The sequence below is a fragment of the Prosopis cineraria genome, unplaced genomic scaffold, assembly GCF_029017545.1.
Source record: "Prosopis cineraria cultivar Desert tree isolate PC_DT_omini unplaced genomic scaffold, ASM2901754v1 PC7, whole genome shotgun sequence".
NCBI classification, from domain to species: Eukaryota; Viridiplantae; Streptophyta; class Magnoliopsida; order Fabales; family Fabaceae; genus Prosopis; species Prosopis cineraria.
Window position 1 is genome coordinate 23,382,791 of NW_026555338.1, and position 14,749 is coordinate 23,397,539.

Genomic DNA, 14,749 nt, shown 5'->3' on the forward strand with positions numbered 1-14,749 from the left:
AAATGTAATGGCATGAGTCATTCTATGCCTTCTAGTTTTGTTCTTTTCGCTTAAGGAAAGCTTGTCACCTAGTACTTTAAGAGGCCCACCAGGCTCTTCTTATAGCATATAGAAGTTCTCAACAACCCCAAGTTAGAGAGAGAAAGACAGAAGAGAGAGAGAAAGTTTTTGACGTTTTGGGTTTTCTTTCTTCCAACAAGCAACAATGGAGAAGAAAAACAAGAATAGTGGTGGCAAGATCTGTGTCATCTGCTATAAGTTTTTTACTAGTGGAAAAGCCTTGGGAGGGCACATGAGGACTCACCTTGCAAAACTTCCGATCCCTCCCAAGCCTGCTCCAATAACTCCGACTACAGATCTTATGCCTTCAAAAATATCCAAAGTTGATGTCGATGGGGGTTCGTCCTTAATCCATCAACACTCAATCTCTTCCTCACCAAAAAGTCTTCTGAAGATGAATTCACTAACTAAACAAAACTTTTACTCTATGAATCAAGACTTTGCAATAAAATTTTCAAACCCTGGCGATGATCAGAGAAGCAAATCAGATCAATCTTACCAGACTGGAAAAAGATCCAAACGTTGCCGCAAAATTCATGATGCAACAAGAGCAGTAATGTTGCCGCCTAAGACAAAAGCTAATCGAAATCAAACAGGTTTGATGTTTAATTCTTACGTTCAAGTTGTAGATGCTGCTTTAACTCTCATGATACTTTCCAAGGATAAATGGCCTACAAGAAAAGAATTGATCGAGAAAAAACAAGCGAAGGGTGAGAATGAACAAGAAGACTCATATGCAAAGGTTCATTCTCATGGTGAAAGGTTCGAGTGTGAGACATGCAACAAAGTTTTTAGATCTTACCAGGCTCTTGGTGGGCACAAAGCAAGCCACAAAAAGGTCTTCAAGAATGATCAATTAGAGGTAGATGGTGAATTTGATGAAGAAATTGGGGATGATGGTAACTGGGGGAATAATAATGATGCTCTTAAAGATCCCAAAATGCTTAAGTGCCTTACTGCTTCAAAGTGTTTGAGTCTAGCCAAGGACTTGGAAGACACAAGAAGATACACTCTCCTAAAGCTATGAAGTTTGGGTTCAAGGAGATAGATCTTAACTCACCTGCTCCAATGGAGGATATTGAAGAGTAGCCTAATTGCAATTTCAACTCTCCTAGTAAAGGTTATTGAATAATGATGTGCTTTAATTTTCCATAATAATTAAGGAGGTTTAATTTCTAGATTTTCAAGCAATTTTAGTTTATGTTAAGTTTATATACCTTTGTTACAAGTTCTTAATTATGAACTTAGATAATTTTCCCTGCTTCATGTATCATCTAATTGTCAAAGAACTTTACTTTGACAACTCCTTAATTTTATGGAATCAATTGATAGTTTGGTGATATTCATGTTTGTCTTCTTAGTTACATCATTTTGATTTTTTTTATTTTATCATTTGGTATCTTGAAAAATTTGGGAATATTATCACCTTTTGTTCAAACTAATTCGAACCCTTGTGGTGTGAAATCTTTACTTTCAATGGCAATCTAATAGGTATCTCAAGAATGCATTTAATATATTTATTTAACGTGACTATATATATTTCAAAACTCGAACTCAAAATACCAAAATATCCAAACTACAATTTTAAATTGTAGTTATGTTTATGCTAATTATTGATGATTGCAAAAGTTTTATCAATGGATAAAATATTCAGGTCAAATTTTACGATATACAATATCTAAGTCAAATCTGTTAGAACTTAATAAATATAACTATTAAAAAATGACTTATCTATATAAAATATAAAATTTATAAAAAAGATAAATAATTGATATGATGCCTTATAAAAAAAATCAAACAGAGTATATGTTATGCGATGCTTAACTTTTAATTTATGACATGTCTTTTTTTTTAAAAAAAATCACATCAAATTCCTTAATCATAAATCATAATCCAAGTCCAGTGGTCCTTTAAGCTTTAACGAAACTACTTCATGTAAATCGAGTGTTCTAAATTTGTTGTTTTTGAACTTTGAATTTTAGATACTAAAATTCAAAGTTCTAGCCAGTTTCACATCAATGATTGCACAAATACTATCTTTCAATTTTTTTTTTTAAATTTCCAATCAAGACTACGAAAAACCAAATTAAAACTAACCAAGCATATCTCCTCTGAATACTATCTTTCAATTGACAACTGTGTCATTTTATAAAACACTTTTTTTTTATTAAATTTTCAAATTAAATGAATTAAATACATTTAAAATTTTAATTTATCCAAAATGCAATGTAAAATTCTCAAAAAACCTTTTATTTAATAAGAGAGAGTGAGAAAAATATTTAAATGTATAAAGAGTAAAATAATAAGGAATAATTTTGAAATGAGTTTATTAATAGATCATTTTCCTTTAACTAGTATAAAAAGTTAAAAATTTTTATATTGATTATTTTTACACTGATGAGAGAACCAATATAAAAAATTATTTTTAATTGATGTTAAAACATATTTTATAATAGAAATATAAAATTACACTAAAAAAATAAATGAGGTGGCTGAAGTATTTATTTGCAATGATTTTTCATTTCAGGATATGAACTTCTGATTTTTTTTTTGGCTTCCGTATGAATATCTTAAATTAATGGTAATAGTTGCGAAATTAATTAATACCATCATCTTCTAGAAGAAATGTTTGACCTTTGACTTTTCGCACAAAATATGGGTTCAAATTTCTATAAAATGCTTTGAATTGGCATAAATTATCTCTGCACAATAAATCTACTCCAGATTTTAAGCCCTATTTAATTCAAGAGAAGAGGGAGAAAGGAGAGGGGATGGAGGGGAAGCGAGGTAAGGGAGAAGAGAAAGGCATCTCCCTAAAGTGTGTTTGGTTGGGGGGAAGGGAGGGAAAGGGAGGGGCTCCCCTCCCCTTAAATCAAACACACCCTAAATTGGGAAGAGGTTTTGGAGGGGAGAGAAAATTTAAAAAATCTTTCCTCCCCTCCACCTTACCAACCCCTCTCCTCCCTTATCCCATCTAAATAAAAGGAAGGGAAGGGGCTTGTTTGGTAAAGTGAAGGGGATAAGAGATTTTTTAAAATTCTTTTTCCCCTTTTCTCCCTTCTCCTCTAACTAAATACTACCTTCATAACTTAAATAAATAATCCTATAATGATATAGTTTTTTTTTTGTTTGAAAAACTCCACAATATCTCTATTTTTTTCAACAATTAACTTCATTGCCTAAATAAGAGCTGAACAAAAGGTCCTTAATTGCAATGACATTTAGACCATTTAAATTTAAAATATATATTTTAATTTTAAAATTTATAATATTTAAAAAATAAAGTCATTTTATATTTTGTATATATTAAAGTAAGAAAATTTACTAATTAGATAGCCTAATTAAGTTTGTACTAATCAAAATTTAAATATTTTTTTATTTTTTAGAGGAACTTTTTGGATAGCTAGCGGAAATGTAGAAAATCAAGTTGGGTTTGAAATTAAAAAAATTATATATTTTTATTATTTATATATATATTTTATTAAAAATAATTATATTCTAGAAGATATGTTTCACACACTAATATAAATATGGTTTTATAAACGACAATCATGAATTGCCTCTTCAGCTATGCCATTTTGTGTCCGTTTAGTTAAGAAAAAATGATCTATTTTTCAGTAAAAAAATCGATTAATCAAAAAAATAGCCAAATATTATCATTTTTGGTTAATCCATTGTTGGAGAAAAATCAATTTTCGAGAGCTGTAGCATAGCTGATCAGTAGCATTGGGGACATAATGAGTCAAGAATAAAGACATGGAAAGAAAAATAAAAAAAAAAAAATTTAAAACACAAAAAAAAAAAAAAAATAACATAAATTCTTAATTCCTTTTTTGCTTTTTTGTTTGTTTGTAACTATCACTTCACTTAACACTTACTATAAAACAATTTAAATAAAATATTAATTGACAAACCAAATTTAATTAATTTATTAAAATTTAGGTTCATTACAAATTGTTGCAAAGATTGAAAGAAAGAGAGATTTTGAGTCATTTGTTTTATATACTATATTATTTATGTTGCAAAATTATAAGAAGAATTTTAAGACGATAACATTCAATTACACATATGTAATACTATAAAGATCAATATCAAAGATATTATCATCTTTCATTATTATTGTACAATTGATGTTTGGTATTTAAAAATTAAATGTTTCTCTTTTATAAATTTATTTGAACTAAAATATATTGAGTTATTTATTTATGTAAATTAAATTATTAATATTAAGAGAATTTAAATTTTTATAATTAATCAGATATGTAATTTAAATAATATATTTCACTTCTTAAATGAAATTTAACAAATTTAATAATATTAGATACAAATTTATTAATAATTTAATTTTTAAAAAAATGTCCTTTATGATAATTTATAAAGTTAAAATTGATTCTGAATAAATTATCCAAACATCATCAATTATATTAAAATTAATTTTAAAAAAAATAATATCTAAACGGATTATATTATAATATAATTAATTATAATTAAAATTAATTATTTAATTAAATTATTTTTATGATTAATTATATTCAATTAAAATTCAATCGGACACTTCAGCACTTCTTTTATCCTATTATAGGTATTGATTGAAATTTGGAAAAACCAGATTTGGTTTGAAACAAAAATCTGGTTTTGGCTTTACAAAGTGAAGAGGTTATAAAAAAAAAAAAAAAAAGAGTGTGGGACCCAAATACTTTGTCTGATTTTCTGATACACGAGGTAGTACACTTGTATTACCAGTAGATTAAAAAAAAATAATTTTTTAAAATCTCAGGAAAAGTTGACTCTCTCTGTTTTTTTTTTTTTAATTTTGTCATTCTCAATAATCAACACTTACAAAGTTACAATTTCACATGTATAATTACTCAGATACATATTGACCAGTATAACAATAAAAATGAAAAGATGTTTTTTAAAACTGTGAAATATCATACATTTGGACCAATGATAGCGGGTAGAAAATGTTCCTTTATGGACATGCGGGAGTAGATAAATTGGAATTCAACATATATAGAAATAATGAATGGATGGATTGAAATCTAATAATTGCATCAAATGCATTCATTTTTTGATTTTATAGAGAATCCAGAATTAAATTTCTAGATTAAGCTAATCCGGTCTAGTCCTCCCTCAGGTAGTTTATGCATCCTTCTTTTAGCATTAATTAGACACATTTTTCAATACATGTACATAGAATCTGAAAAATAAGACATTATTCTTTTCAATTAATATAGAGTTGCAATTTGTTATAACTATATATTACATACAAATATTTCATTTATTTAATATTATAAGATAATTTACTCGAATGACACTTTTAATGAGTTAGTTAATTATTTTTAAAATTACACACTTTTTTTATATTTATCCTTATTTAATAGAATATTTTAATTAAAAAATATTATTAATTATACCCCTAATTAAGTGTATTTTTGAAAAAAATATTATTAATTACAACTTGAAAACTCCAAAATGCCTTATAATATGAACATGACACTTTAAAAAAATATTTATATAGTATTGAAGGGGGGAGTATATATTATATTGATATATTGACCAATGATAATTATAAATAATATATAATTTCAACTTAAATCTAGATAGTATATAATTCAAATTAATTATCAATTATATATAATTTGATTTAAAATGAAGAAAATAGGGAATCACCTTAAAGAGACACAATGAGCTTTATCTACACTCTAAGTTTTTTTTTTTGTCATTTTTTTGTTTATTTTATGAATTTAAAATACTTGAAGATAATAATTTTGATTGGTCAACATTATAAAAATTAATCAAACTAAACCATTGGCATTCACATAACTAAACAAAAATAACAACTAAAACATTTATTGTAATCATGAATGCAAGATTGCTTTATAAGATTAAGCACGTCTATCAATAATTTGTTCGTCAATGTGCATTTTTACATTTAAACCTTTTTAAGGAGTGTTGGACATCTTGTATTGATAAGTGAGACAATTTTCTCTTCAATTATTTCTTTGAGTAACAAAAAACCCCTTTGTTAGTCAACTATCAACTTTGTTGTTTTCTGCTAACGTGTCGTGGGCTGAGGCACAATGTCATGTAGGATTCTGTTCATATTTTTTGACACTAATTTACTTTTGAACTCTTTTTTTAATAACGATGGGCACTTTGGAGCTTTTTTCTATGAGTGTGGGGTACTTTAAAATATTGTTAAAATAAATTTAATAAACTTTACTAAAATTGTAGAAATTTTTATATTTAATGATTTAAACATTATTGCTTATAAATATTCATCTAAAATTAATAAATTATATTTTAAATATTAACATCTCAAGCTAATTTTTTAGAAATTTATAGATAACTTGTAATTTTTATATATGGATTATATTTTTAATATTGATTAATTTTCATAAATTTTTATGTCCTTTTCTATAATTATTTTGGTCAACTATTGCACCACCCAAATTAAATTTAATACTCTTTATACGCTGCAGTGTCAAGGGTAAAATTAAAAATATGATATATTAGGATCAACTTGCTAACAAAAATATTTATTTGAAAGATATCGTCTGTCCTATTAATATATTACAAAAAAGCTACTTAATAAGAGAATAATGGAGAGATGAGATGGATCTCTCCATTAATTTGGAGGTTTATTCTCTTTGTTTTTAATACACAGTTATAAAATATTAAAATATTAAAATAGTAAATTAGGTGATGTAATATTTGAAAGAAGATCATTAGCTTATCAAAAAAATTATGGAGAATGACATAAAAAAATTTAAGAAATTTAAGAAATATTAGAAATATGATCAATGTATAAAAATTTACAAGTCATGTATACTCTATAAATTTATGAAAAATTAGTACAAGCTATTAATATTTAAAAAATAATTTATAAATTTTGAATGAATATTCATAAATAATAATATTTAAATTATTAAATATCAAAATATTAATGTTTTAAAAATATTTATTAAATTTTATTTTAAGAAAATTTTAAGTTTTTAACGCTCCTAGAAAAAGACTTCAAGATGCAGCGTTCCTACAAAAAAAAAGTTTAAGAATAAATTATCACTAAAAGACATAATTAGAGTCTTACATGTTATTATGTGTGAGTCCCACACATACATATCATATTAGTAAAAAATGAAAAAAGTTAATGGCTAACTAATAGAACGAGTTTTTTGCTCCTCAAAAAAAGGATTTAGGGAAAAAATTGATTCACATACTAGTATAGGGCGCCCAATATTCCTCAAAAAAGTTCAAAGATAAAAATATACCTTAATCCTTATTTGAAACTTAATTTATTTGAATTATCATTTCACTAATTCAATATTTGCAATTTAATTTCAAGTGTTAATGATTACAATTATAAAGTTTTAATTTGAAATATTTTTTTGGCCAATAATTAAATTTATATTTTAATTTTAGCAACACATATTAAAGAATACCTAAATTATAAAAAAAATTAATACAATTCAACAGGAGAAAGAAGCCGCCAATCATGTGAATTAAAGATTTACATTTTATCCCAATTGACAGGCAAAGAGAGAGAAAAAGATGGATTTCTACCAACCTGTCCCCCGGACTCAAAAATTAAAGGAAAAGATTTAAAAAATTTTAGAAAATAATGACAAATTTTTTAATCATTTTCTGTAATTTTTAATATTTTTTATTATTTTCTGATTAACTAATAATTAAAATTAATTTTTATTAACAATATGGCTTAGATTGTACCATTTTTAAAAGTTGAGGGAATAATTTATACAATATATAAGTTAAGGATCTATGGTGCTATTTGACCTAAAATTTATTGAATAATTTGCTCATTTTTCCATTTTAAAAAGTAAATTTAGAAAACAAAACTACTCCCATGTACCATATTATGAAGTTAGAAAATCTAATATCCGGTGAATGCACCTATAATAAAAGAAATATATTTTTAGAAAATATACTTTGCAAATTATTCATTAGTAAAATCCATGCATTAGTTCAAAGCATCTTATAATTTTAAATGGACGAAATAAGGTAGAATGACAAATAAGGACCTTTGGAAAATATCAATGACCTTCTATAGCTGAAATTTCAAGAATTCACAACTTGAAGGTCTTTATTTCATATTAATTCCTTGCAGGGTCTTCAATTGTCATTCTCCCATGAAGTAAATATACTTATATGAGGTATAAGTATTAGGACTAGCGTGGGGAGTGTGCTTGAAGAGAACTCCAATAAAACATTTATAGTATTTGGATACTTCATACAACTCAACAGAAGATTGCATCTTAAACTGAGATACATCATACCACACTAAAAAATAAAAATAGAACAAAAATACAAAAAACTTTAACTTCCATTAATTGTTACAGAAGATGAGGAGAGAAAATTTATTGAGATGCTTTGTCCCTTCATGATAGCATGTTTCTCCTGGATGAGAGCTGGTTTTTGAGAGTTGTTTTTAAATTCTTAGTGTGATTTTCTTTTGTTCATTTTCTTTTTTTTCCCCCTTGAAGCTGTTAGCAATAACTCTTGAATCATGTTTTTAGAGATAAGATTTTAGATAATCCCTTTAATTCCATTTATAATATAGGATAAAAGAGCAAATTAACTCCTAAACTATAAATACAATAGTATATGAGATCCTAAATTCAATTTTTGTGTATTATTCCATTTTAAGTTTTGAAAACTATGCAATCTAGCTTCTACCATTAACAAAAGTTAACTTTAATCATTAGCTGATTAAAAAATGATACAAAAGGACTTTTAAAAAAATAAAAAAAGACTCAAAAAATTACAATAGAGGATCTAAAGATTTCAAACAATGACTCAAAAATTATAAAAATGGACCAATAATTTTTTTATAATTTTTGAGGTTCATTTTTGTCATTTTTGATCAACTAAAACTTAAATTAAAGTTATTTTTTTAACAGCAGGAGCCAGATTATATTATTTTAAAGTTGAAGGAGAACATTACATAAGAAATGAGTTTAAATTGTTCTAGACATTTTCAAACTTATAATTTAAGGGTTAATTTACTCTTCTATCCTATAAGATATGATAGAGATAAGTATTTTTTATCCCATTTATAAGGCATGGTATTGACATTTTATCATGAGTTCCTCCTTTTACCCTCATTAATTATTGTTGAAAGAAGATGTGTTATTAAAAATGTATATTTAATTGGAGTAAGGTTAAAAACTTAATTTAAAAAAAACTAATGAGTTTGGAAATTTTCTTTAACTTTAATAAAATATATTAGAAGTGATTTATAAATATATAAAAATCGAGGATTAATATTCAACCTTTAACTAGTGGCAACTGCCTTGAAATAATAAAAAATTAAAATTTGAAATGAATAAAATGAAGTAAAATTTAATTAAAATAAAACAATATTTTTTATAACTATCCCAAATTATTTTAAGCCATTAGAAGACATTGAAGAAGGGAAAAAAAAACCTGAAGTAGATAAAATGAAAATAATTGTTGGTGAAAAAAAAAGATATAATGAAAATAATTGGACCTAAATTGTTACTGGGCTTGAAATAATTGATTGGGCCCATTATTTTGAAAAAAATAGTTAAAATATGAAATAATAAAAAAAATAAAAAAAATAGTTAACAAAATCAGGACTGTCTTCCCGTAGTTTTCGTTTTTCACATTTTTTTGATTTTTTTTTTTTTTCATCTAAACTTAATCTTTTCACAGCAAGCTACGTGATGAAGAAAACAAAAAATGTGCCCCCACCAATGTTTTTAGATTTGGACCAAATGTTAAATTAGAAAGACCAACAGTTCAGGTTGGACTAATAATTGAACTGATGGCATAATAATTAAATAAAAATAATATTAAATGTATATATAAAATAAATATAAAAAAATTTATAATATGTTACTAAATGATATAAGATGATTGTAAATTAATAATATTATAAATTATAATTGTATAAATTAATAATGTGGATCTTGATTAAATTAGCGTAAATGTCCAAAAATGAAGTTTTCTTTTGGTAGGCTCTAAGTTTTGAATTATTCTAGTTTTTTTTTTAAATAAGCTTTTTTTAGTATTATGTTTAAAATCGTCTGGTTTTCTGAAACTCGTTTTAGTTCTTGATTCAATTTTGGTTTCTGACTTAATAGTGAATCAATTTCAATCCAATCTAACTCAATTATGAAAATAATTTTTTTGATCCAAACTAAACTATTAATGGCTTTAGTCAATGGTTCAACTATTCGGTTCAGTTTGATTTTTAAATCATTGACCCTTACTTTTTTTTAGTCACAACAGAAGAAATGGTAGAGGTTCTTTGAAAAAGTAGAGATAGAATAATTATCTATGTATTAAAGATGCTCCATTTTTCCAGAATAATTAAAGATACTCTAAATTAAAAATTTCATATCAGATATTCTATATATAATACTTATCTATGTATTATCAATATATTATTTGTTTACTTAATTATGTTTAATTTTGCTTGTAAAAAGATAAGGGTTTTTTTTGGACAAGAAAATGCCCAGTGTAAGGATTGGGGAGATTATTAAAATGAAAAACAATCAACTGAGCAACCTCAACTGTAGGATTATAAAATTTGTGCAAACCAAGCCAGCCTACCAGCACTTGCTTTGCAAGATGTTTCGCTACCACATTCCCTTCATGTAGGATATACCGTGGAATGACTTTCCAACCCCTCTTCATCAGATTCTAAAATTCCTCAATGACTCTACTATCATGATGCAAGCTAAAGGACCCCTCTTCCACATATCCAAGAGCCTCAATAGAGTTAAACTCTAACATAATTTGTCTGTGCCTTACTTCCCAAGCAGACTTAAGACCCATTAGGATAGCCCATAGTTCAGTCAACATATTATTGACCCAATCAAAACCATACATGAAGCCTTCTAACAACCTCCTTGTGTGGTCTCAAATTATACCACCACATCCTCCTTTATTTGTTTCAAGGTTAAACGCTCCATCAACATTCAAACTAACCTACCTTAAATGAGTTTTTATTTATCTCAGGCTGCTATTAGGGGGAATTTGATCAGAAATATTAACATTGTTCAAGTTAAGCTTGCTTAACTCCATGCTAGATAAGATTGAGTTAACTTGAGCATATATCGAGTAAAAAGAAACTACTTTGCCTTCAAAAATCAGTTCATTGTGGCTTCTTCACAGTGCCTAGTAACTAATTGAGAACAAATTACTCTATTTCAAAGGCCAACTTGATCCTATATCCTTTAAATTCCACTTCAACCAGTTATCTTTATCAAGCTTAAAAAAGACATTTAAAGGATAAGGCTTTTACAAAGAAAAGGCCTTCAAATATTTTTAAGGTTAAAAGGGAAAATTTGTTTCGAAACTTTTACTTCAAGTATGGCCAATATTTTAAACTTATTTTAGGTGCAATGTTACCCTTAAACTTTCAAAATTGGTATAATATGGACCCACCGTTAAACTTAAATGATGTTGACTGTTAAATTATCATTGTTGACCAACAAAGTAGAATGTGGCAAGAATTTTTCATTGACTAGACCAACATAAGGCAATGGGAACTTATCTGACCTAGATTAATTACAATCGTCCACCCATTAAAAGGCTAAACTACCATAACAACACTAACCCTCCCTGTATTGAAGAGTTAATAAAGAGCCGTTGCTAAATTAAGATAACATCGTGAGTATCTCAAGATGGTTGAATCTATCTCCTCTTGAACAACAGGATCTAGAAGGAGGCTAGCAGTGCTAAGACAAAGCTGTGAGGTTCAGTATGATATTTTGGCAAGGTACTGTTGTTGTGGTTTGGTTACACAGTGATGGACCTCATTGAGTGAATAAAATCCTAGGAGAAGGTTTTATGGTTGCCTTAATTATCAACGGGTTCATCACTTGTCATATGTTCTTCTTCCCTGGGTTGAGTTCTCATCTATTCTTCTTCGTCATCTTGTCTATTCTTCTTCACAAGGAGGTTGCGGGTTTTTCATCTACAATGATGGTGAGATGGGTTAGAGGGTGAATGATGTAATTAATGAGCTGCTTGATCATATGGAAAGGTTGAATGTTCAAAATAATGGTGATGGACATGATACAGGAAATCGAGTTGAAGCTGAGGTTGATGCTTTATATGTTGAGATTAAGAGGATGCAAAGGAAGTTGAAGAAGTACCTGAATGTGGCATTGTCTTGTCCTGTGTATTTTTTTTAATTTTTAGAAGTTAATAAGAGGAAATGTTTAGTGTTTTGTGTAAGTCCCTAAATGTTGGGCGTGTTTTGTTTAATCCTCTTATGCTATCTTTATTGAAACTGGATATGGATGGAATAAATTAGTCCCAAACTCATTTTTCTTTTGCTAATAGTCCCCCCTGTATCATTCTTGCCCCCTATATGAAAGCCATATATGAAATGGCATTTGGATCCAACTCATTCTATTGGCACCACTTGTATCATCTCTATCTCTTGGCATTTTAAAGAGTAAGTGCGCTAAAAAAATGTTGATTAATTCTTAATTATTAAATACTAATGATCATTGATCCATATTAATAATAATAAGTTAATAACCCCACGAACCTTAACTGTAAATGCATGCATAAACTTCAAAAACCAACTCTCTTGTAAGTTCAATGCCATAAAACTTAACCTACTTTACAGCCTCATTAAGTATGTTTTGAAATAAAAAATGCGATCTTCCCAGGTTAGCTTTAATCACACAATAACATTAATAACAGATAAATAGTCAACATAAATATGAAATATTGGACTTGATGATGGCTAGACATGATCGAAAGTATTTAAAGACTAATACCTTACACCAACTCACACTAAGTAACGATTATCTAACGTATATAATTGAACCCTTTAAAATATAAAATGGATTTAAACCTATGCAAACAATATGAAATACCAAATGGATTTAATTAACATCCAAATAAAAGAAGCACTATCATTGTCAACCTGTTCTATATTTCAGCATGACATGGCCAAGTTAAAAAGACATTTTGGACATAAACCCTAAGTTACATTTGTTCCAAAAGTCATATAAACAACACCAACCTAAAGTTAAACTACATCAACATCTTTAAGTTCAAAATAAAAGGTTGATAATAACAAAATCCTAAAAGGCAATTTACATGCCTTTATTTCTATTACTTCTCCTCAAGTCGCCAATTCTCTTTTCTCTTTGTTCCAAAAGCTGTGAGGTCATCATGCATGTTTGACCTCTCCAAGTTAGACCTGGTGGCATGAATGGCAAATCAGAAACACTAGAGACATTAGTGCCTTCTCTAACCCTCTGTTTGGATGGGAAGAAAAGTTGAAAGGAAAGAAAATGAGAGGAAAGAAAATGGAGAGAAGAGAAAACTGAAAAGAAAATATTATCACTCCTTCTGTTTGGATGGACAGGAGAAAATAGGGAGGAAAGAAAATGAACAGATATCATAATAACTATAATGCCCTTATATCAAAATATATCATGTTTCATGTAATTATATTTGTGAAAATAAATTGAAAGTAGAAATTATATTAAAATTAACATAATCAAATTAATTTAAAATCAAATTATTTGTTAAAAATATATTTTATATTATATTTTAAAATCAAATAATTAAAATTAAATTAATGTAATTCTAGACACTTGATCTAGCCAATGGCTAAATTATTTAATTGAATACTTAAATTAATGTAATTCATAACTATAAAAGTTAGAAATTATAAACTAAACTGTTTAATTAAAATTAAATTAATGTAATTAAGTAGTCTCTTGAGAGTCAGAGTGCGAAATAAATACGAGAGGGAGAGAGGATAGATGGTGGAAAAAAGTTTTACTCCCAAAATCTCTCCACTGTTGGAGAGAAAAGTTGGAAGGAAAAAATAGTGGGTCCCACACCCTATTTTCCTCTCACTTTTTCTTTCCTCTTATTTTTTCTTCTCTATCCAAACAAGGGAGAATCAGTTTTCTCTCCTATTTTCTCTCCATGTTTTCTTTCCTCCCATATTTTCTTCCCAACCAAACAGAGCATAAATGCAATCGTGCAAGAAACATCCTCACTTGTGCTACTTTTGACATTGCCTCTCCTCATTGCTCTCTCATTTGGTATGGGAAAATGAGTCTTAAGGTTTGCATGTTACTCAAGATATTCTCTTGTAGTGCCTTCTTCAAGAACTACCTTTAAGGGCACCCCAGGCTATAAATATAAAAACCATCAAACAATCAAATCAGTACTAGATTTTAAAACTCATGCTTGCTCAACTACATAGTTAACAAAGGAAGTATAAATTTTAAAACTTAACATACATTATATACAGTCCTTCTAGTATCTAAGTCTATCCTTACTCCCATTCCACTATCAATCTGACTTCTATAGAATGGCCTTCCTCGTGGTGTCCTCGTGTGTGATTGCTGTGTATTTGTTCTACTTTGAGAACTTTGAGACATGGTTTGAGTATTTATTACTCTACCTCTTCCTTGGCCCCTTCTTCTAGTGCTAACACCTTTGTCATTTGACTTAGGTCTCTATGAGTAAGAGAAAATGAAATAAGTACCATATTTTAAAAAATGGATCATAATTAAACAAAACTTACATTTGGACAAGTTGCTTTATTGTGTCTAATTTTCTTGCAAATTGTGCAAGTGACATGTGAACCTTGCTTACTCAACTTTTTTGCAACAAGAGGAGGCAAGTCACTTGAGATAGAACTCCTAAGAACAGT

At 27.6% G+C, this 14,749-nt stretch overlaps 1 protein-coding gene across 1 annotated transcript; it reads left to right on the forward strand.

The window, feature by feature from the left end:
- Positions 1-205: 205 nt before the first annotated feature.
- Positions 206-1,087, forward strand: LOC129316597 (zinc finger protein ZAT4-like). Its single transcript, XM_054961012.1, has one exon. It carries the CDS (start codon positions 206-208, stop codon positions 1,085-1,087), a length of 882 nt encoding a protein of 293 aa, XP_054816987.1.
- The last annotated feature ends 13,662 nt before the right edge of the window (positions 1,088-14,749 follow it).

What these genes read in the sequence shown, in the direction of transcription:
- LOC129316597 (XM_054961012.1), top strand. Translation starts at nt 206, where the DNA reads ATGGAGAAGAAAAACAAGAATAGTGGTGGCAAGATCTGTGTCATCTGC.